At 49.2% G+C, this 24,593-nt stretch overlaps 1 protein-coding gene across 1 annotated transcript in view; it reads left to right on the top strand.

Moving 5' to 3' along the window:
- The first annotated feature begins 323 nt into the window (after window positions 1-323).
- The window catches only part of cyp27c1 (cytochrome P450, family 27, subfamily C, polypeptide 1), a 47,587-nt gene continuing 23,317 nt past the window's right edge, over window positions 324-24,593 (top strand). Inside the window, exons 1-4 of the mRNA XM_070874354.1 lie at window positions 324-401; window positions 11,323-11,513; window positions 14,964-15,163; window positions 21,117-21,326. Coding sequence (XP_070730455.1) covers window positions 324-401; window positions 11,323-11,513; window positions 14,964-15,163; window positions 21,117-21,326 — 679 coding nt within the window. The remainder of the gene's footprint in view (window positions 402-11,322; window positions 11,514-14,963; window positions 15,164-21,116; window positions 21,327-24,593) is intronic.

Genomic DNA, 24,593 nt, shown 5'->3' with positions numbered 1-24,593 from the left:
CATTGATTGATTGAATGAGTGAGTCAGATAGATAGATAGATAGATAAATAGAGGGGGGGGGGGGGGACAAAGCAAGTTGGACGACAAGGGGGGAGGAGGGTTGAGGGTAGGGACAAGCGATGTCTCGTTTCGGTATCTTGCGGAAGGGGAGCAGGGGGCAGGAATTTTTCTCTCCTGCCCCACTCTGGCAGGGTTCGAGGCTCGCTGCTTCCAGCCCGGCGGTGCAATGGAAAGCGACAAAAGATGGGGCTGCAGCCGAAGTCCTCGAGGGCAACTCCTCGCCGTGTGGAGCTCAACCCCAGCGGGCGAAAAGCTTGTCGGAAATGCCCGGACCCAGCACTTTCAGCAACCTGGTGGAGCTTTTCTGGCGAGACGGGTTCAGCAGAATCCACGACATTCAAGTAAGTCGGTGGGGAGGGGAAGGGGAGGGTGGAGAATGTTTCATTGGAGCTCGCTGCCCAAATACAACGATGTACGTTGAATGTATTTGCAGGCACCTCGAGGAGTGTCAATACTGTTTGAAATACCGAGCATAAAGTCATTTAAGTGCATTTTGCTCTTGGTGAAAAATGAGAAGTAAAGCTGACGGTGGGACGTTGGGCATTGTTTTAAATTTTTCTCTGACCACAAAGAAACTTCCAGGAGATACGCCTGTCTCATATTTTTGACCACAAGCCGGTGTTTTAGTCTGGGCTGGGGCGAATGCTGATTTCAAGCCTTCGCGAAAAAGTTTGCGAAACTTTTTGTTAACTTTTTTGTTCGCTGAATTGTTATGCGGGAAGTAATTTATTCCACGTCTTCACAACTTGCGATAAATGCAAGTCTTGCTGAAATCCATCACTGCTTGTTCTGCACGATTTTTGCAAGTCTTGAGTCTTCCCCCCCCACCCCCCGCTCCTCTCTCGTCAGTTTCTCTCCCTGCACAAAGGGACACAGGCGTGAGTCAGTTTCTCTCTCCTTCGTCGACACTGTTCCCTTTCATAAGATGTTGCCCCAAGGTATCTTCTTTCAAATGGTGCTCTTCCCCTCTCTGGTACGCGTGAATTAAGTATCACTGGCGGTAGCAGCCTTTCTGGTTTCTATAAACTTAGTTCGAAATGAACAGTTTCTTTGTTCTCATCTGGATTACCTTCAAAGCCAGCTGGACCTCGGAGCAAAAACCCCCAATCTACAGTTCAGAGTATTCATTCAGTGTGGGCTATGACTCAGTGGGTAGCACACCCGACTGTGAGTCAGAAGGTTGTGGGTTCAAGTCCTCAATAAAATCTAGGCTGACACTCTGAGGGAGTGCTGCACTGTCGGAGGTGCAGTCTTTCAACGTAGGTCCCTTGCAGTCAGATTCAGGTGAATTTTATAATGGGGAATAAAGAAATGATGGACCAGTTAAACAAATACTTTGGTTCTGTCTTCACAAAGGAAGACAGGAATAATCTTCTGGAAATACTAGGGGACCGAGGGTCTAGTGGGAAGGAGGAACTGAAGGAAATCCTTATTAGACAGGAAATTGTGTTAGGGAAATTGATGGGATTGAACGCCGATAAATCTCCAGGGCCTGATAGTCTGCATCCCAGAGTACTTAAGGAAGTAGCCCTAGACATAGTGGATGCATTGGTGATCATTTTCTAACAGTCTATCGACTCTGGATCGGTTCCTATGGACTGGAGGGTAGCTAATGTTACACCACTTTTTAAGAAAGGAGGGAGAGAGAAAATTGGTAATTATAGACCAGTTAGCCTGACATCAGTAGTGGGGAAAATGCTGGAATCAGTTATTAAAGATGAAATAGCAGCACATTTGGAAAGCAGTGACAGGATCGGTCCAAGTCAGTATGGATTTATGAAAGGGAAATCCTGCTTGACAAATCTTCTAGAATCTTTTGAGGCTGTAACTGGTAGAGTGGACAAGGGAGAACCAGTGGATGTGATGTATTTGAACTTTCAAAAGGCTTTTGACAAGGTCCCACACAAGAGATTGGTGTGCAAAATTAAAGCACATGGTATTGGGGGTAATGTACTGACGTGGATAGAGAACTGGTTGGCAGACAGGAAGCAGAGAGTCGGGATAAACGGGTCCTTTTCAGAATGGCAGGCAGTGACTAGTGGGGTGCCGCAGGGCTCAGTGCTGGGACCCCAGCTATTTACAATATACATTAACGATTTAGATGAGGGAATTGAGTGTAATATCTCCAAGTTTGCAGATGACACTAAGCTGGGTGGCGGTGTGAGCTGTGAGGAGGATGCTAAAAGGCTGCAGGGTGACTTGGACAGGTTAGGTGAGTGGGCAAACGCATGGCAGATGCAGTATAATGTGGATAAATGTGAGGTTATCCACTTTGGTGGCAAAAACACGAAGGCAGAATATTATCTGAATGGCGGCAGATTAGGAAAAGGGGAGGTGCAACAAGACCTGGGTGTCATGGTACATCAGTCATTGAAAGCTGGCATGCAGGTACAGCAGGCGGTGAAGAAGGCAAATGGTATGTTGGCCTTCATAGCTAGAGGATTTGAGTATAGGGACAGGGAGGTCTTACTGCAGTTGTACAGGGCCTTAGTGAGGCCTCACCTGGAATATTGTGTTCAGTTTTGGTCTCCTAATCTGAGGAAGGACGTTCTTGTTATTGAGGGAGTGCAGCGAAGGTTCACCAGACTGATTCCCGGAATGGCAGGACTGACATATGAGGAGAGACTGGATCAACTGGGTCTGTATTCACTGAAGTTTAGAAGAATGAGAGGGGATCTCATAGAAACATATAAATTTCTGACGGGATTGGACAGGTTAGATGCAGGATGAATGTTCCCAATGTTGGGGAAGTCCAGAACCAGGGGACATAGTCTAAGGATAAGAGTAAGCCATTTAGGACTGAGATGAGGAGAAACGTCTTCACTCAGAGAGTTGTTAACCTGTGGAATTCCCTGCCGCAGAGAGTTGTTGATGCCAGTTCATTGGATATATTCAAGAGGGAGTTAGATATGGCCCTTACAACTGAAGGGATCAAGGGTATGGAGAGAAAGCAGGAAAGGGGTACTGAGGTGAATGATCAGCCATGATCTTATTGAATGGTGGTGCAGGCTCGAATGACCTACTCCTGCACCTATTTTCTATGTTTCTATGTTTCAGATGAGATGTTAAACTGAGGCCCTGTCTGCTCTATTGGGTGGATGTAAAAGATCCCATGGCCACTATTTCGAAGAAGAGCGGGGAAGTTATCCCCGGTGTCCTGCCCAATATTTCATAACTCTCAAGAAAAATATATTCCAGTGAGGAGGAAAGGGTGTAAAAGAAAAGACAGCCATCCGTGGCTAATTAAAGAAATAAAGGATGGTATCCAATTTAAAAACAAGGGCATACAAAGTGGCCAAAACTACTGGGAGGACAGAAGATTGGGAAGCTTTTAAAAGCCAGCAAAGAATGACTAAAAAATGATTAAGAAAGGGAAGATAGACTATGAAAGTAAACATAACATAAAAAAAAAAAGCAGATTATCTGATCATTATCACATAGCTGTTTGTGGGAGCTTGCTGTGCGCAAATTGGCTGCCGCGTTTCCCACATTACAGCAGTGACTACACTCCAAAAGTACTTCATTGGCTGTTAAGTGATTTGAGATGTCCGGTGGTGTGAAAGGCGCTATATAAATGTACGTCTTTCTTATTGAAGACTTCGTCTCCGAGCAAGCCTCTCCTCTTCCACCCTACTTACCAAACGCAAAAACATCCAAAAACTTGTTTCATGGGCTGAATGTTCCCCACCATTCTGTGCCATTTTTTTGGCCTACATTGTATTTTTTTGGAGCAGACTAAAATCTTCAAGTTTCGCCAAAGTTTCTGCGCCCTTCTAAAGTAGGTACATCCGATTTTTGTTTTTTAGTTCCCGATTTTCTTGACGTCACTGGGGGTGGAACATAAGAACATAAGAACATAAGAAATAGGAGCAGGAGTAGGCCATATGGCCCCTCGAGCCTGCTCCGCCATTCAATAAGATCATGGCTGATCTGATCATGGACTCAGCTCCACTTCCCCGCCCGCTCCCCGTAACCCCTTATCCCCTTATCGTTTAAGAAACTGTCTATTTCTGTCTTAAATTTATTCAATGTCCCAGCTTCCACCGTTTTCTCAGGCAGCGAATTCCACAGATTAACAATCCTCAGAGAAGAAATTTCTCCTCATCTTTGTTTTAAATGGGCGGCCCCTTATTCTAAGATCATGCCCTCTAGTTCTAGTCTCCCCCATCAGTGAAAACATGCTGTCTGCATCCACCCTGTCAAGCCCCCCTAGTGAACCTTCTCTGAACTGCCTCCAAAGTAATTATATCCTTTCGTAAATATGGAAACCAAAACTGCACGCAGTATTCCAGGTGTGGCTTCACCAATACCCTGTATAGCTGTAGCAAGGCTTCCCTGCTTTTATACTCCATCCCCTTTGCAATGAAGGCCAAGATACCATTGACCTTCCTGATCACTTGCTGTACCTGCATACTATCCTTTTGTGTTTCATGCACAAGTACCCCCCAGGTCCCGCTGTACTGCAATCTTTCTCCATTTAAATAATAACTTGCTCTTTGATTTTTTTTTCTGCCAAAGAGCATGACCTCCAACATTATACTCCATCTGCCAAATTTTTGCCCACTCACTTAGCCTGTTTATGTCCTTTTGCAGATTTTTTGTGTCCTCCTCACACATTGCTTTTCCTCCCATCTTTGTATCGTCAGCAAACTTGGTTACGTTACACTCAGTCCCTTCTTCCAAGTCGTTAATATAGATTGTAAATAGTTGGAACCTGCCGGATGCGCCACTTCTGGCCATTTAAGCGAGTTTGGCCAAGTACGATTTTTTGGGGAAACGGTGCACTGCACCCTTGTGAAAAACTTTCCTTACACTTAAGGAAATCGGTGCAGAAAAAACGCCATTGTTTTAGCCGAGTTGAAGACACGGCACTGGGGAGGGGGAGGGGCCGGGAGCCATTGGGCCCGGGATGACAGCGACACCGTCGTCCGGTGCCATTCAGCCCATGATCACAGAGGCACCGGTGAGGGGTGTGTGCTGGTCCCTTTGGCCAACAATCCTGCCAGCCGGCGCTCCATGCCTCGAGCCCGGTGATCATCGGAGAGGGAAGAAAACCAGTTTGTTGCAGAGTGAACAATAAATATTGACTATTGGCTCCAGTCTGCATGGTATGCCGTGTATTTTGTGCTGTGTGTGTGCCCTAAATCTCTGCTTTGAGCGTTGCGTCACCATAGAAACCGAGCCCACTGATGCGCATGTGCAGACCAGGGTGTGGTCCATGGACTAGGGCGTCAACCTTTGGCAGGGAGAGGGAAAAGGTTTGAGTGCTTTGTGTGAGTAGTCGCATTTCATTTGCAACTAAGAAAAATTAATGGGGGCGATCCTAGCAAAGCCTCGTGTAGTAAGAGCGTTTTGCTTCATGGCTTTGCAAAGGCGAAGATTAATAAGACAACAATATCTCAGGAAGAAAAGAGTTCGAAGAATGATGGCGAGGTGGCCTTACCCGGATCGGGTGTTCAGGGAGGGGCGCTCATACCTGAACCTGAGTGAGGCAGACTGCATTCGCAGGCTACGCTTTCGGAAGGAGGTGATCACCCAACGTATCAGGGTACACGTGCAGCCTAGAAACGGGAGGAGGAGTTCACGAACCATAGAGGTCAAGGTGACTGCAGCACTTGCCTTCTATGCCTCTGGCTCGTTCCAGGCATCAGCTGGGGATGTATGCTGCATCTCGTAGCATGCGACACATAGCTGCATTCAACAGGTCACGACTGCACTGTATGTCCGCAGGGACAACTACATCAAGTTCCCCATGACTGCCCAGGCAATGTGTGACAGAGCTGTGAGCTTCTCGAGGATTCGTGGCTTCCCCTAGGTGCAGGGTGCGATAGACTGTACCCACATCGTCTTGTGAGCACCTTTGAATGATTCAAAGATTTACAGAAACAGGAAAGGGTTCCACCCACTAAATGTCCAGCCGGTCTGCAACGACATAGAAACATAGAAAATAGGTGCAGGAGTAGGCCATTCGGCCCTTCGAGCCTGCACCACCATTCAATATGATCGTGGCTGATCATTCACCTCAGTACCCCTTTCCTGCTTTCTCTCCATACCCCTTGATTCCTTTAGCCGTAAGGGCCACATCTAACTCCCTCATGAATATATCCAATGACATGCATCGGACCATGGCAGTTGATACCGGATACCCAGGGAGCATCCCATGGTGCGTTCAGCTTATGCCAGAGTGCGATAGCTGCCATTTTTCAGCAGCAGCCAAAAGAGCAGAGCTGGCTGCTGGGGGACAAGGGTTACAGGCTCACCACCTGGCTCATGAACTCCCCCACCTCACTGGCCACCACCGTCCCCCATTCCCCCCCCCCCCCCACCCCTGTCCCCCATGCAATTCCCGGACCGAAGCCGAGCGTTGGTACAACATGTCCCACATAACCACATGCAACGTCATTGAGAGGACAATTGGAATAATAAAGCAGCGTTTCCGGTGCCTGGACATTCTGGAGGTTACCTGCATTATGCTCCTGAGTTGGTCGGTCAGTTCACTGTCGTGTGCTGCATGCTCTACAACTTGGCCACCATGAGGCAACAGGCAGTGGAAGTTGAAGAGCAACCTCAGACGACGGGGGATGAGGAGGATGATGAGCAGGCTGACCAGGAGGAGGAGGAGGAGCAGAGGAGGAAGCCATGCCACCACCTCAACCCGCAGGACGATGACGGAAGAGATAGGGGCCTCGTGCACCTATCGCCATCGCAAGAGCCTTGTGTCAGCGGCTAAACCTTGAACGCTTTGCTGCGTGAAGGCTGAGTGGCACGCTTCATCATTCACCATGTTGGTTGACGGTTGCGTTACTTTAAAGAATAATGTCACCATATTGGATGACTGTTGCGTTTAATTTAAAGCATAATGTTCATGATTCTGGTTTGATTGAAAAAAGAATTACAATTATTAAACACTTGTACTTAACTTTAATTAAAAATATTTTTGTTCCAAACTTTAAACCTTTCCATTAAGATCACTTACAAACTTGCTTTTCAAGTTAGATGACTTAAAAACTTTAAACTTTAAAATTAAGATCAGTTAAACAAACAAACAACAACAACACTTTAGCTGCAGCCATCTCTCCTCCCGCTTATTCTAAGGCCGCCCGCCGCACTTGCCCTTGGCCGGTGACGCAGGCCCTCTCCTGCTGGAACCAAGTTGCTTTTTTCGAGCATCTCGCAAGCGATGTTCTTGGCGGGTGTGGGCCCTAAGATATGGCATTGTGGCGAGCATGGCTCGGGCCCCCTCAGCCACTTCCTCGGCCTGTGAATTCCCAGCACACCACCTGAGGTGGGTCTGGGGATTGGAGTGCAAGTGTCACCAGTTGAATCCGTCATTCACCGCTGGCCAATGAGAGCCTGGGCGTGTCCCCTTAATGCAGCGGCTAACTCCTACATTCTCTCCCAAATCTGCCCCAACAGCATATCACCTACCTCCGACAGTCCCTCCTTAATCTGCCCCAGCATCAAAGCACTGGCCACACTAGACCAGCTCCGTTGGGCGGGCCACATTGTTCGCATGCCTGACACAAGACTCCCAAAAACTCCTACAAGGCAGGCAAGCCCCAGGTGGACAGAGGAAACGTTTCAAGGACACCCTCAAAGCCTCCTTGATAAAAATGCAACATCCCCACCGACACCTGGGAGTCCCTGGCCAAAGACCGCCCTAAGTGGAGGAAGAGCATCCGGGAGGGCGCTGAGCACCTCGAGTCTCGTCGCCGAGAGCATGCAGAAAACGAGCGCATGCAGCGGAAGGAGCGTGCAGCAAACCAGACTCCCCACCCACCCTTTCCTTCAACCACTGTCTGTCCCACCTGTGACAGAGACTGTAATTCCCGTATTGGACTGTACAGTCACCTGAGAACTCACTTTTAGAGTGGAAGCAAGTCTTCCTCGATTTCGAGGGACTGTCTTATGATTGATTGAATCTGCCCTGACAGCGTATCAGCTGCCTCCGAAAGTCCCTCCCTAATGTGTTGTGACCGTGTTCACATTTCTCCTGAGAGTGTCATTACTTCTGATGACAATCCTGCTGTCTCACGACCCACCCCACCCATGGTGTCCAGGAGTGATTGGGTAAGCTCAATGCTCTCCACACTCATTGCCATGAACTGAACCATGCCCGTTGGATCCTGCATTTCAGGAGAGTGCTCTCGAGCTCGCCTTCCCCTCCTCACCCTGGGTGTGGCTCGCTGCAACCCACTGGGACCCGCAACCTCCGACTGTGGGACACCGTGAAATGTCCCCTCGCTCGTAGCAGTCCGGAAAGGGGTTGGCACCACCTCCTGCAGATGTAGTGTCACAGTCTCAACATTAGGGCCTTCCTGCTCCTCCTCATCCTGAGCTTCCTATGGAAGTTCTGCATTAAAGAACTTCATCCTGGTCAGGCTCCTACACGAATGGTTGTTCTTCTGTGGCAAGGGGTTGTGCTTCCTCAGGGATGGGCGCATCTTCTGAAAAATGTAACCGAGCAGATGATCGGTTAGCAGCAAGGGAGGGGGCAGGGTGGCATGAGTAGGTTCACACAGCGCAGGCTCATTTGAAGCACCACGATGAAAGATAGCACATTGCGTAGCTGACGGAGAGGACATCCCATAAACCGAAGCGTGGCTGACCCACACAGTCCTTAACATTTAGCCAAGCCAGACTGTGGAATTTGCAGGACTTGCCCTCTCTCTGTAAGCTGGGCCCAGCTTGTGCACCGGTTGTTGACCTTCCAGAGCCAGCACCAATCACCAGCGATCCTCGCTTCCGGGAGTGTCAGTGGGGGCACATTTGCCAAACCTCCTCCAGTTCCTGTTCACTCTCTGTGGTGGCACACACACATGGTCACATTTACAATTGTAATTCCAGTGCACAAATGAAAATATTACTTCTACAAACTATTTGGCCCAGGTCCTGCCACTTTTTGCACTGCCTGCCGGTCCTCGGGGTGGTCACCACTACAGAGAAATCATCTCCAACTTTGTCCCAACTTTTGTTCATTTCTCTGCGCTTTACTTTAACTGGACCGTTGTTCTGAAGCTCCTGCCATCCGCTCTCAATGATAGAAACCAGGGCCTGAGTTTAATCTGCTTGCAATTTCCTGGTCTTTGCCCCACGATCCATATTGCAGCAGCTCCGATTTTTATACTCACCAGCAGCTCTGAAAGTGCGCGGGCACACCACACCAATCACCGGCAAAACGGGAGTTTTTTTGGGGTGGGTGCCTTTCAGCCAGGGATAGGAGCGGTACCTGGGGCGGGGGCGGGGGGGGGCGTGGGGGGGCCTTTCAGCCTGGGATAGCAGTGGCGTCATTTTCCATTCCCAGCCTCAGCCCTTCAGAGCGTCCCTCGTTACCCTGGCAACATCATTTTTTGGCACAGGCCTTAAGCTCCACCCACAGTGCTTCAGGCCAATGTGCACCGCGCCAAATTCCAAGTTAATTCCGGTGAAACTCAGTGCTTTTTTTGTCTGCCGCAGTCGGGCCACAAAAAAAATCAGACGTACCTCTTCAAATACGCCAAAAATCGCCCTTGTGGAAAATAGAGTCCCATAACTCTCACCGAGTCCATCGTCTCCTGTGCTCGCTGACCTGCATTGGCTCCCATTGGACCGTCAACCTCTCGATTTTAAAGTTCTCATCCTTCTTCCTCATCCTCAATTCAAATGACTCCATGGCCTCGCCCCCCCTCCCCCTATCTCTGTAACCTTCTCCAGCCCCACAACCCTCCGAGATCTCTGCGCTCGTCCAATTCTCTCCTCTTGTGCAACCTCGATTTCCATCACCCCACCATTGGCGGGCGTGCCTTTAGCTGCCGAGGCCCCTGGGAGGACAGACACACCAATGTCAGTTCTTGACCAGGCCAACATCCCCAGCATCGAAGCACTGACCACACTCAACCAGCTCCGCTGGGCGGGCCACATTGTCCGCATGCCCGACACAAGACTCCCAAAGCAAGCGCTCTACTCGGAACTCCTACACGGCAAGCGAGCCCCAGGTGGGCAGAGGAAACGTTTCAAGGACACCCTCAAAGCCTCCTTGATAAAGTGCAACATCCCCACCGACACCTGGGAGTCCCTGGCCAAAGACCGCCCTAAGTGGAGGAAGAGCACCTGGGAGGGCGCTGAGCACCTCGAGTCTCATCGCCAAGAGCATGCAGAAAACAAGCGGAGACAGTGGAAGGAGCGTGCGGCAAACCAGACTCCCCACCCACCCTTTCCTTCAACCACCGTCGGTCCCACTTGTGACAGAGACTGTAATTCCCGTATTGGACTGTTCAGTCACCTAAGAACTCACTTTTAGAGTGGAAGCAAATCTTCCTCAATTCCAAGGGACTGCCTATGAAGATGATGAGCTGCTAAGGCCCCAAGCTCAGGAGTTCCCTCCCTAACTCTCTCCACCTCTCATTTTCAAGATGCTCCTTAAAACTTACCTCTTTGACCAAACCTTTGGTCACCATGTCTCCTTCTTTGGCTCGGTATCAGTTTTTATTTGACGCTCCTGTGCAGTGCCTTGGGACGTTTAACCATGTTAAAGGTGCAAGTTATTTATGTTTGGCTGTGGGAGCAAGGAATGAAAAGAGAGAGAAGAGTGTTAAACTGCTTTTATGTTGGCCTTTACACTACCAATTTCCATCTTGTATTTTTGAGATTCTTCCATGGTGTCAGTCTTGAGGATGTCCAGCAATTTTACATTGACCCAAGACTGGGAAACCAAGGTTGTACAAAAGTTACATGGCCAACATACAATGAACTATAGGGACGTTGTATAGTGCCCTTGACTTGGTAAAAACATCCCAAGGTACTTCAGGGGAATGTTAGCAGACAAAATTTGACCCCAAGCCACATAGAGATATTGGTACAGGTGACAAGGTTTGGTCAAAGAGGTCAGTTTTAAAGAGCATTTTTAAAGGAGGAAAGAGAGGGAGGCAGAGAGGTTTAGGGAGGGAATTCCAGAGTAGGGACGAGGCAGTTTGAAGGCACGGCCGGCAGTGGTGGAGCGAATAAAATTGACCAGAATTGGAGGAACGCAGAGATCTCGGAGGGCTGTCCGGCTGGAGGAGGTTTCAGAGGGAGGGGCAAGGTTTATGGAACAATTTGAAAACCAGGATGAGAACTTTCAAATCGAGCTGTTGCCAGTCAGCGAGCAGCGGGGATGATGGGCGAGCGAGACTTGGGATACAGGGCAGCAGAGTTTTGGATGCGCTCAAGTTGACGGAGACGAGGGCTGGTGGATGAATAGTGAAGTTCCGTCCTAACCTTCCGACGAATGTCTCTCTTTCGCAGCTCCAGCACACGCAGCAGTACGGCAAAATATTTAAATCGCGCTTTGGACCGCAGTTTGTCGTCTCCATCGCTGATCGGGACATGGTGGCACAGGTGTTGAGGGCAGAAGGCAGGGCCCCTCAGAGGGCCAACATGGAATCATGGCAAGAGTACAGACAATTGCGCGGAAGGGCTACGGGACTGATATCTGCGTAAGTAGAACCTGGGTGGGTGCTAAGTGGTGGCTGCATTCGGAGTGGAACCAAATGGGGGGGGGATGGAGTTATGATAGACTTTCAATTTAAGCAATTAAGGGCTAATGGTTCAACAGTGAAGTAATGCAATTTTCGTGACTGCAAATTTTAATGTGCAAGTCTTGCCTCTCCTGAGGGCACCAGCAGTTTTCTGGTGAGCATTCATCGAGCGTACATAAGAACATAAGAACATAAGAATTAGGAACAGGAGTAGGCCATCTAGCCCCTCGAGCCTGCTCCGCCATTCAATAAGATCATGGCTGATCTAGCCGTGGACTCAGCTCCACTTACCCGCCCGCTCCCCGTAACCCTTAATTCCCTTATTGGTTAAAAATCTATCTATCTGTGACTTGAATACATTCAATGAGCTAGCCTCAACTGCTTCCTTGGGCAGAGAATTCCACAGATTCACAACCCTCTGGGAGAAGAAATTCCTTCTCAACTCGGTTTTAAATTGGCTCCCCCGTATTTTGAGGCTGTGCCCCCTAGTTCTAGTCTCCCCTACCAGTGGAAACAACCTCTCTGCCTCTATCTTGTCTATCCCTTTCATGATTTTAAATGTTTCTATAAGATCACCCCTCATCCTTCTGAACTGCAACGAGTAAACTCCCAGTCTACTCAATCTTATCATCATAAGGTAACCCCCTCATCTCCGGAATCAGCCTAGTGAATCGTCTCTGTACCCCTCCAAAGCCAGTATATCCTTCCTTAAGTAAGTGACCAAAACTGCACGCAGTACTCCAGGTGCGGCCTCACCAATACCCTATACAGTTGCAGCAGGACCTCCCTGCTTTTGTACTCCATCCCTCTCGTGTCGTCTTAGTTTCGGCAAGTTATTCGACCATGGGGAGAGGAAACATCATTGGAATCCCAGACCCCCCCCCCCCACTCAAAATATATGGATACTTTCCAAGAAGAGGTACTAGTTAGGAATTTGAAGAGGGAACCATTTCATTTCACCACCCCCTTACACCCTCACCAAGCACAAACCACAAAGACATTCGGGCCAATTGTCGTGTCTCATCATGGGAACAGGACTAGGCAATTCAGCTCCTCGAGCCTGTTCTGCCATTGAGTGAGATCGGGGCTGATCTGTGACCTGACTCCATATACCCACCTTTGGCTAACAGAAACACAACTGGCCAAACATCAACTGCAGAAGAGAGTTCTATACTTCTACCACCCTTTGTGTGTGTGTGTGTGTGTGTGTGTAGAAGTGTTTCCTAACTTCACTCCTGAAAGGCCAGGCTCTAACTTTTACACCATGTCCCCTAGTTCTAGACTCCCCAAAGGAACGAACTTGCAATGATATAGCACCAATAGCGCATCATTCCCTCACAGCACTGGGAGGGTCAGCCTAGATATTGGTGGTCAAGTTTCTGGAGTGGGACTCGGAGTCAGAAGGTTGTGGGTTCGAGGTGAGAGAGAGTGCTACCCACTGAGCCACGGCTGACATCCGCTTGGACGAAGGTCACCTGATTCAGCGTGGATCAGGAATGGAATGTCCGACCGATTGTAACTGTCCAGGAGGTGACTCGCAGGCGCCCCCCTGTGGTAGCACTGAGTGGGTGGTCCCAGGCAGAAACAGGTCCCATTTCAACAATGCACTGAAGGGTTAATCCCGATCAAACAACAGGAACTCAATTCACAACGTGGCAGTGGGCGTTGTAACGTTGGAATTTCGCGAAAGCAACAAAGACTTGCATTTATATAGCGCCTTCCAGGACATCCCAACGTGCCTTATGGCCAATGAAGTACTTTTGAAGTGTCATCACTGTTGTAATGTCGGCAACGCGGCAGCCAATTTACGCATTCGAGAGATCCAGGGAAGCAGTACAGCGATGATTCAAGTCTCAAATCAATTAAGTTGTGAGAATTGGTTTCAAAACGAAACGTCTTCCGGCTTCCTTTCTCCCCCTCTCCACCACCACCCCCCTGGTGTCCTGGCCAATATCCTTCCAAAGACTTCACTAAAAACTGATTTATGTAGCTCATTGCTGTTTGTGGGGCCTTGCTGTGTGCAAATAGTCTGTTGTGTTTCCTGCATTACAACAGTGACTGCACTACTGCACTTCAAAAGCCCTTCATTGGCTGTTCAGCACTTTGGGGCCTCCTGAGATAGTGAAAGGCGCTGTATAATTGCAACTCTGTTCCCTTTCCCTTTCCTCATCTGATATCCACTTTCCAGCAGAAATCACCGGAGACTGATCAGAGGTAGGACCCTAGCGGTTTGATATTCTGCTTCTGCAATCCATGGTCAATCTCCTCAACATTTTCATTGCCCCAGATGAGCAGAAGGCTTTGATCTAGAATTGCCCTGGTCTCTCTGGCTCAGGATCACCCTGGCAGCACAGTTACCCACTGAGACATCAAGGGACTGTTGTGCTGAAGAAAAATTGAAATCATAATATGGCCAAGTGATGTAACTTTCTACTCTGCATTATTTAGCATAAAGTACTACGCAAATGGCATGTTGGCCTTCATAGCGAGAGAATTTGAGTATAGGAGCAGGGAGGTCTTACTGCAGTTGTACAGGGCCTTGGTGATTGTGCTCAGTTTTGGACTTTCTTGCTATTGAGGGAGTGCAGCGAAGGTTCACCAGACTGATTCCCGGGATGGCAGGACTGACATATGAAGAAAGACTGGATCGACTGGGCCTGTATTCACTGGGTTAGAAGAATGAGAAGGGATCTCATAGAAACATATAAAATTCTGACGGGACTGGACAGGTTAGATGCAGGAAGAATGTTCCCGATGTTGGGAAAGTCCAGAACCAGGGGTCACTGTCTAAGGATAAGGGGTAAGCCATTTAGGACCGAGATGAGGAGAAACTTCTTCACTCAGAGAATTGTGAACCTGTGGAATTCTCTACCACAGAAAGTTGTTGAGGCCAGTTCGTTAGATATATTCAAAAGGGAGTTAGATGTGGCCCTTACGGCTAAAGGGATCAAGGGGTATGGAGAGATGGCAGGAATGGGGTACTGAAGTTGCATGATCAGCCATGATCATATTGAATGGCGGTGCAGGCTCGAAAGGCCGAATACCCTACTCCTGCACCTATTTTCTATATTTCTATGTCCTTTATATGACCATGTCTAGATTTTTGCCCATTCATGGCCCAGAAACCCTTTTCTCTTTTATACTGATTTGCAACACCAGGGGACACAAGTTTAAAAGTTAGGAGGGAAGTCTGAGGTAATCCTCTTGTGCGCAGTGCGATCGAGTTGTCGAATAAGTTACCGAGGGAGGTCATTTAAGCAAACTCTATCAATTGGATGTCCCTGTGTGGGGGAGAAAGAGGTTGAGAGATGTGGAGTTGATGCATCAAAACGGAGCAAGTATGTTGGACCCATTTTCTGTTCCTAAAACCCTCGTTTCACTGGCTGACGGTCCTGCTATTCATTTCAGGGAGGGCGAGGAGTGGTTCAAAATGAGGAATGTGCTGAAGCAGCGGATCATGAAACCCAAGGATGTGGCGATGCTTTCGGAAGGAGTGACGGATGTCATCGCCGACCTAATCAAAAGGATGAGGTTCATAAAGGAGCAGGAAGGCGCCGGGGAGATCATAACCGACGTGAGCAACTTGTTCTTCAAGTTTGCAATGGAAGGTGAGATCCGTTCTCCGGAGCATTTAACCCAAGGTCTTCCCATCCGATGGCCCGCATGATCCACTCGTGGCCCAGCACGGGTCTGAAACCAGACAGAGTGGGACATCCCAGGTTCTATCCTTTGTCTGTTCTGTAACAGCTGGTCTCGGCGAGGGTTGGGTTTGTGGGGTGGCGGGAGAGGGGGTTACAATTGGTCAAAGTATCCCTGGGAAAAGGAGGGTAAATATCAGCCATCGTCCAACCCCTGATCTGAATGCGATCGAATGACGCTTGTGTCCACGTGGATGTTGCGAGCAGATAGGGACAGCATCCCCTCTCAAGTGAGGCCAGCACAAATTTATTAAAGGAAAATTGAATTTCTTAATGAGGTAACAGAGGGCTGATGAGGGCAACGCAGTTGACGTGGTGTACATGGACTTCCAAAAGGCGTTTGATAAAGCGCCACATAATAGGCTTGCCAGCAAAGTTGAAGCCCATGGAATAAAAGGGACAGTGACAGCATGGATACGGAATTGGCTAAGTGACAGGAAACAAAGAGTAATGGTGAACGGTTGTTTTTCGGACTAGAGGGAGGTATACGGTGATGTTCCCCAGGGGCAGTACTAGGTATGTTACTGACTTGGACTTGGGTGTACAGAGTACAATTTCAAAATTTGCAGATGATGCAAAACTTGGAAGTATAGAGCCCAAGTTTCGGGCCGCGCCTAGAACGGCGCAGCCCCGACCTGGACGCCCGTTTTTCGCGCCACAAAGTGCGCCTAAAAAAAACTTACAGATTCTCCGGCTCCCTGCTGGTCCTCTTGAGTCGGGCGCGGCGGAGCTAGGTCCCTGCACTGAAAACAGTGCCGGGACCTCTGCACATGCGCGCTACAGTGGGCACGCATGTGCAGTAGCTCCAGGCGCCCGAAGCACGCAGCCCCTAGCCCTGGCCGAATGGGAGTGCATAAGGCTGCCTCCCACGCCCAGCTCCTGCTTCCACCCGACCCGACCCGATTCCCAATCACCCCCTCCCCCCCGCCCGGACCGGACCCGACCACGACACCGACCCGACTCCCACCGCCCCCCCCCCCCGCCCCTGGACCCGACCCGACCCCCCGGACTGGACCCGACCCGCGCTCCCCACCCGACCTGACCTCCCCCTCCCTCCCTCCCTCCCGAACCGACCTCCGCCCCCCCAACCCGACCCGCACTCCCGACCCCGGATCCCGGACCCGACCCAACGCCACCTACCTGTAAATCTGGTGCTGGGGACGGGCCCTGCCCGAAGTCTTGGCCATTCAGCCTCCACCCCCCTTCTCCTTCCCCCCTCCTTCTCCTTTCCCCCCCCCCTCCTTCTCCTTTCCCCCCCTCCTTCTCCTTTCCCCCCCCTCCTTCTCCTTCCCCCCCCTCCTTCTCCTTTCCCCCCCCTCCTTCTCCTTTCCCCCCCCTCCTTCTCCTTTTCCCCCCCCTCCTTCTCCTTTCAACCCCCTCCTTCTCCTTTCAACCCCCTCCTTCTCCTTTCCCCCCCTCCTTCTCCTTTCCCCCCCTCCTTCTCCTTTCCCCCCCTCCTTCTCCTTTCCCCCCCTCCTTCTCCTTTCCCCCCCTCCTTCTCCTTTCCCCCCCTCCTTCTCCTTTCCCCCCCTCCTTCTCCTTTCCCCCCCTCCTTCTCCTTTCCCCCCCTCCTTCTCCTTTCCCCCCCTCCTTCTCCTTTCCCCCCCTCCTTCTCCTTTCCCCCCCTCCTTCTCCTTTCCCCCCCTCCTTCTCCTTTCCCCCCCTCCTTCTCCTTTCCCCCCCTCCTTCTCCTTTCCCCCCCTCCTTCTCCTTTCCCCCCCTCCTTCTCCTTTTCCCCCCTCCTTCTCCTTTTCCCCCCTCCTTCTCCTTTTCCCCCCTCCTTCTCCTTTCCCCCACTCCTTCTCCTTTCCCCCACTCCTCCTCCTTTCCCCCTTCTCCCCCCCTTTCCCCCTTCTCCCCCCCTTTCCCCCTTCTCCCCCCCTTTCCCCCTTCTCCCCCCCTTCCTCCCCCCTTTCTCCTCCCTCTTCCCCCTTCTCCTCTCCCCTTTCCCCTTCTCCCCCCCTTTCCCCTTCCCTCCCCCCTTCCCCTTCTCCTCCTCCCCCCTTCCCCTTCTCCTCTTCCCCCATCCCTCCCTCCCTCCCGTCCCCCTGTCCCCCCCCTCCCTCTACCCCCCTCCTCCCCCTCCCCTCGCTGTCAGAAACACAGACACTGACAGACAGACAGAGATAGAGACACTGACAGAGACACACTCGGGGGGGGCATCCCAGCACGCTGTTGGAGGGCTCCCGGTGCTGCAGTCGGTAAGTAGAACATGTTTTATTTATTGATTTTTTAAAAAAATTATTTCTTATTAATTTTTTTTGATTGATTTATTGGTTGATTTATTGGATGTTTTTATTATTTATTATTGATGACGGCTCTTTATTTGTAAAACTGAAGTGTTTAATGTTTGTAAACTTCCCTTTTAAACCCCCCGCCCCCCCCCCCCCAACCATTCCCTACGCCTGATTTGTAACCTACGCCTGATTTTCTAAAGTGTAGACAAGGTTTTTTCGAGCGGACAAAAATCTTCACTTACTCCATTCTAAGTTAGTTTGGAGTAAGTTTTCACTGCCGAAACTTTGAAAACAGGCATAAGTGGCCGGACACGCCCCCTTTTGAAAAAGAAATTCTGTTCCAAAGTGAAACTGTTCTAATTGACTAAACTGGAGCAAACTAAATGCCGAGAATTTGAATTTCTAAGATACTCCGTTCTACACCAGTTGCTCCAAAAAATCAGGAGCAACTGAGGCCGAAACTTGGGCCCATAGTGAACAGTGAGGAGGATAGTGATAGACGTCAAGAGGACACAGACAGGCTGGTGGAATGGGCGGACACGTGGCAGATGAAACTTAACGCAGAAAAGAGCGAAGTGATACATTTCGATAGAAAGATGAGGAGAGGCAATGTGTACTAAAGGGTACAATTTTAAAGCGGGTGCATGAACAGAGAGACCCGGGGGTATATGTGCACAAATCGTTGAAGGTGACCGGGCAGGTTGAGAAAAACAGTTAAAAAGCACACGGGATCCCAGGCTTCATAAATAGAGGCATAGAGTACAAAAGCGAGGCAGTTGTGATGAATCTTTATAAAACACTGGTTCGGCCTCAACCGGAGTGTTGTGTCCAATTCTGGGCACCACACTTTAGGAAGGATGTGAAGGCCTTGGAGAGGGCGCAGAAAAGATTTACGAGAATGGCTCCAGGGATGTGGGACTTCAGTTACGTGGATAGACCGGGGTTGAGAGGAGATTTGACAGAGGTTTTCAAAATCATGAGGAATATGGACAGAGTAGATCGAGAGAAACTGTTCCCCTTGGCAGAAGGGTCGAGAGCAAGCTGTAAGGTGATTGGCAGAAGAACAGAGGCAACATGAGGGGAAACCTTTTTACGCAGCGAGTGGTTAGGATCTGGACCACACGGCCTGAGAGGGTGGTGGAGGCAGATTCAATCGTGGCTTTCAAAATGGAATTGGATAAGTACCTGAGGGAAAAAAAATTGTAGGGCTATGGGGAAAGGGCGGAGGAGTGGGACTGGCTGAAGTGCTCTTGCAGAGAGCCGGCACAGGCTCGACGGGCCGAATGGCCTCCTGTGCTATGATTCTAACCACGTTCCCAAATCCTAATGCAGGTTCTCGGAAGAAGAATAGCCTATTGCTGCTCCTTAATGGCTGATACTTGACATATCCGTGCCATCATTAAGACCGCTTATTTCCACTCCCGTAACATCGCCCTATTCCGCCCCTGCCTAAGCTATTCTGATGTTGAAACCCTCATCCATACCTTTGTTACCTCGAGACTTGACTGTTCCAACGCACTCCTGGCCGGCCTCCTATGTTCTACCTCCCATGCTCTACCTGACGTATACTTGAGCTTATCCAAAACTCACACCAAGTCCCATCACCCCTGCGCTCGCTGAACTACATTAGCTCCCGGTTAAGCAACGCCTCGATTTTTAAAATTCCCATCCTTGTTTTCAAATCCCTCCATGGCCTTACTCCTCCCTATCTCTGTAATCTCCTCCAGCCCCACAACCTCACCCCACCCGACGGAGATCTCTGCGCTCCTCCAATTCTGGCCTCTTGCACATCTCCGATTATAATCACTCCACCATTGACGGCCGTGCCTTCAGCCACCTGAGCCCTAAGCTGAAATTCCCTCCATACACCTCTCCACCTCTCTCTGCTTCCTTTTAAGACGCTCCTTCAAACCTATCTCATCTTCCCTAATATCTCCTTATGTCAAATGTCGATGTCAAATTTTGTTTGATAACGCTCCCGTGAAGCGCCTTGGGATGTTTTACCAATTTAAAGGTGCTATATAAATACAAGTGTGAAAGACCACACAGTTAGCGTTGGAAAGTACTCAGAAGTAATTTCCTTATAGAACCATAGAATGATATGACATAGAAGGAGGCCATTCGGCCCAATCAGTCCTGTGCTGTGCTGGTTATTTCAAAGAGCTACCAATTTGGCCCACTCTCCTGCTCTTACCCTGTAGCCCTGCACACATTTCCTTTCTAAATATTAATCCAATTCCTTTTGAAAGTTACCATTGAATCTGCTTCCACCAACCTTTCAGGCAGCACGTTCCAGATCACAACAACTCGCTGCGTAAAATAAATTGTTCCTCCTCGCGTTTCTTTTGCCAATCACATTAAATCTGCGTCCTCTGGTTACCGACCCTTCTGCCACTGGAAACCGTTTCTCCATACTTGCCCCTCTTGCCAGTGGATATGGTTTACTCCCTTATTTACTCTTGTCAAAACTCAATCATATTGTACAGGTATGCTACTACAGCAATTTGCATTTATATAGCCCCTTTAACATAGTAAAACTTCCCAAGATGCTTCAGAGCAAAGAAAGAAAGACTTGGATTTATATAGCGCCCTGCACGACCACCAGACGTCTCAAAGCGCTTTACAGCCAAGGAAGTACTTTTGGAGTATAGTCACTGTTGTAATGTGGGAAACGCTGCAGCCAATGTGCGCACAGCAAGCTCCCACACACAGCAATGTGATAATGACTAAATAATCTGGTTTTTTTTGTTATGTTGATTGAGGGATAAATATTGGCCCCAGGACAGAGGAGCGTAATGCAACAAAATCTGACACCGCGCCACATAAGGAGACATTCGGACAGGAAAGAGTCGGTTTAAAGGAGCATCTTAAAGGAAGTGTAAGAGGCAGAGCGGTTCAGGGAGGGAATTCCAGAGCTGGGGGCCTAGGCAGCTGGAGGTACAGCCGGCAATGGTGGAGTGATGAGAATCGGGGATACCCAAGAGGCCAGTATATGGTGGAGTGCAGATATCTCAGAGGGTTGTAGGGCTGGAGGGTGTTGCAGAGATGGGGGAAGGCCATGGAGGGATTTGAACTGCAGGATGAGACTAGTTTGGAGCAACATGATGAGAGGGCTGTTTATGATGAGAGATTGTGTAGAATGGGCCTATACTCTCTCTGGAGTTTAGAAGAATGAGGTGATCTCATTGAAACATACAAGATTCTGAAGGGAATGGACAGGGCTAGACTGTCTAGAACTGGGGGGCACAGTCTCAGGATAAGGGGTCGGCCATTTAAGACAGAGATGAGGAGGAATTTCTTCACTCAGAAGGTTGTGAATCTTTGGAATTCTCTGCCCCAGAGAGCTGTGGATGCTGAGTCTCTGAATATATTCAAGGCTGAGACCGATAGATTTTGAGTCGAGGAGAATCAAGGGATATGGAGATCGGGCGGGAAAGTGGAGTTGAGGTCGATGATCAGTCATGATCTCACTGAATGGCGGAGCAGGCTCGAGGGGCCCTATGGCCCACTCCTGCTCCTGTTTCTTATGTTCTTGTGATGGTAACTTCAGGAAGGGGAAAGCTCCTTTTGAATTTCCAATTTTCCAACCTTACTGTGGTGATGACCCCCCTCCTTTCTACTTCCAGGGGTTGCCACGATCCTCTTTGAAGCTCGGCTCGGATGCTTAGAGAACCAGATCTGCCAAGAGACAAAGGAGTACATGGAAGCCCTGGAGCTGATGTTCAGCATGTTCAAGACCACCATGTACGCAGGGGCCATCCCCAAGTGGCTCCGCCCCTTCATCCCCAAACCTTGGAATGAGTTCTGCCGATCGTGGGATGGACTTTTCCGATTTAGTAAGCACCGTCGCTTCACTGGCGACTGTAAGCCTTTTCCAATCCATTGGCGGCTTGCCTGCTCCTTCAGGTATAAGAACGTAAGAATTAGGAGCAGGAGTAGGTCATCTGGCCCCTCGAGCCTGCTCCGCCATTCAATAAGATTATGGCTGATCTACTCCACTTTCCTGCACTATCCCCATATCCCTTGATTCCCTTAATATCCAAAAATCTATCGATCTCTGTATTGAATATCCTCAAAGACTGAGCCCTCACAGCCCTCTGGGGTAGAGAATTCCAAATATTCACCATCTTCTGAGTGAAGAAGTTTCTCCTCATCTCAGTCCTAAATGGCCGACCCCTTATTCTGAGACTGTGACCCCTGGTTCTAGACTCCCCAGCCGGAGGAAACATCCACCCTGCATCTACCCTGTCAAGCCCTGGAAGAATTCTGTATGTTTCAGTGAGATCACCTCTCATTCTTCTAAACTCTAGAGAAGATAGGCCTAGCCTACTCAATCTCTCCTCATAGGACAATCCCCTCCCCCCCATCCCAGGAATCAGTCTGGTGAACTTTCGTTGCACTCGCTCAATGGCAAGTATATCCTTTCTTCGGTAAGGAGACCAAAACTGTACACAATACTCCAGGTGCGGTCTCACCAGGGCACTATATAATTACAATATTGTAGCTCATGTTAGGGTACAGAGGCAGATAGTTCTTCAGTAGCAAGAATTGGTTCTGCTTCTCTTTTTGGATAGGAAGAGACTTTGACACCATTTAAGGTCGACAGAGTTGAGTTCAATTACCAGGCAACGCAAGATAAAAAAAGAGGAAGTCCGCAATAATAAGAGATTGGGGACTTTTTCCAGCCAAATCATGTGAGTGTGGAATGAGTTGTGAGGAACCATTGAACAGGACTATAAGAAGAGGTCCTTGAAGCGTTTCCTCTGCCCACCTGGGGCTCGCTTGCCATGTAGGAGTTCCGAGTAGAGTGCTTGCTCAGGGAGTCTCGTGTCGGGCACGCAGACGATGTGGCCTGCCCAACGGAGCTGGTCGAGTGTGGTCAGTGCTTCGGTGCTGGGCACCAAAGCCTCCTTCATAAAGTATAACATCCCCACCGACGACTGGGATCCCTAACCCAAGACCACACAAAGTGGAGGAAGAGCATCCGGGAGGGCGCTGAGCACCTCAAGTCCCATCGCCGAGAGCATGCAGAAAACAAGCGCAGGCAGCGGAAGGAGCGTGCGGTAAACCAGACGCCCCACCCACCCTTTCCTTCAGCCACCATCTGTCCCACCTGTGACAGAGACTGTAATTCCTGCATTGGACTGTACAGTCACCTGAGAACTCACTTTTGGAGCGGAAGCAAGTCTTCCTCGATTTTGAGGGACTGCTATGATGATGAAGAGGTCATTAGGTGGGAGCTACTTTCGCCACTGCCCGCAAGTTATGGGCCGATGTGTTCTCAGCAATCCAAGCATAGAGCTTTTGAAATTTCTTGGATTTTGCCATTATTGGTGCCTGACTAGATAAGTGCAATTGTTCCAGGCTATTATAGGTTGGACGACATCTTGTGAATTCAGAACTGCTGGAAAGCTGAGATGATGGATAAGGTAGTATTCATGGTTATATTACTGGACTAGTAATCCAGAGGCCTGGACGAATGATCTGGAGACATGAGATTAAATCCCACCATGGCAGCTGGGGAATTTTTAAAAATTCAATTAATTAAATAAATCTGGATTTAAAAAGCTAGTATCATTAATGGTGACCATGAAAATACTGGATTGTCCTAAAAGCCCATAAGAACATAAGAAATAGGAACAGGAGTAGGCCATACGGCCCCTCGAGTCTGCTCCGCCATTTAATACGATCATGGCTGATCCGATTATGGACTCCGCTCCACTTCCCTGCCCACTCCCCATAACCCCTTAATCCCTTATCGGTTAAGAAACTGTCTATCTCTGTCTTAAATTTATTCAATGACCCAGCTTCCACTGCTCTCTGAGACAGCAAATTCCACAGACTTACAACCCTCTGAGAGAAGAAATTCCTCCTCATCTCTGTTTTAAATGGGTGGCCCCTTCTTCTAAGATTATGTCCCCTAGTTCCAGTCTCCCCATCAGTGGAAACATCCTCTCTGCACCCACCTTGTCAATCACCCTCATAATCTTGTAAGTTTCGATAAGATCACCTCTCATTCTTCAGAATTCCAATGAGTAGAGGCCCAACCTCCCCGACCTTTCCTCATAAGTCAACCCCCTCGTCTTCAGAATCAACCTAGTGAACCTTCTCTGAACTGCCACCAAGGCAAGTATATCCTCCTTAAATATGGAAACCAAAACTGCACGCAGTATTCCAGGTGTGGCCTCACCAATACTCTGTATAACTGTAGCAAGACTTCCCTGATTTTATACCCTATCCCCCTTGCAATGAATGCCAAGATTCCATTGGCCTTCCTGATCTCTTGCTATACCTGCATACTAACCTTTTGTGTTTCATGCACAATGTGGTTCACTAATGTCCTTTAGGGAAGGAAATCTGCCATCCTCGCCTGGTCTGGGCCTATATGTGACTCCAGACCCACAGCAATGTAGCTTCCCCCTGAAATGGCCTAGCAAGCCACTCAGTTGTATAAACGGCTCAACACCACCTTCTCAAGGGCAATTAGGGATGGACAATAAATGCCGGCCTTTCCAGCGTTGCCCTCATCCAATGAATAAATAAAATTTAAAATCATAGCCGTGTAAATCCTGCAATGGAGCTCGCCGGTGTCAGTACTGACAGGAGCCCTTAATTTCATCCATTCTAATTAATAGAACACACCGAGAAATAAATTTATTGTTTATTAAAAAAGGAGGGAGAGAGAAAACAGTGAATTATAGACCGGTCAGCCTGACATCGGTAGTGGGTAAAATGATGGAATCAATTATTAAGGATGTCATAGCAGCGCATTTGGAAAGAGGTGACATGATGGGTCCAAGTCAGCATGGATTTGTGAAAGGGAAATCATGCTTGACAAATCTTCTGGAATTTTTTGAGGATGTTTCCAGTAGAGTGGACAAGGGAGAACCAGTTGATGTGGTGCATTTGGACTTTCAGAAGGCTTTCGACAAGGTCCCACACAAGAGATTGATGTGCAAAGTTAAAGCACATGGGATTGGGGGTAGTGTGCTGACATGGATTGAGAACTGGTTGGCAGACAGGAAGCAAAGAGTAGGAGTAAATGGATACTTTTCAGAATGGCAGGCAGTGACTAGTGGGGTACTGCAAGGTTCTGTGCTGGG

This window comes from Pristiophorus japonicus, chromosome 3 (genome assembly GCF_044704955.1).
Source record: "Pristiophorus japonicus isolate sPriJap1 chromosome 3, sPriJap1.hap1, whole genome shotgun sequence".
NCBI lineage: Eukaryota > Metazoa > Chordata > Chondrichthyes > Pristiophoridae > Pristiophorus > Pristiophorus japonicus.
This window is presented reverse-complemented; position numbering and strand designations above follow the sequence as displayed.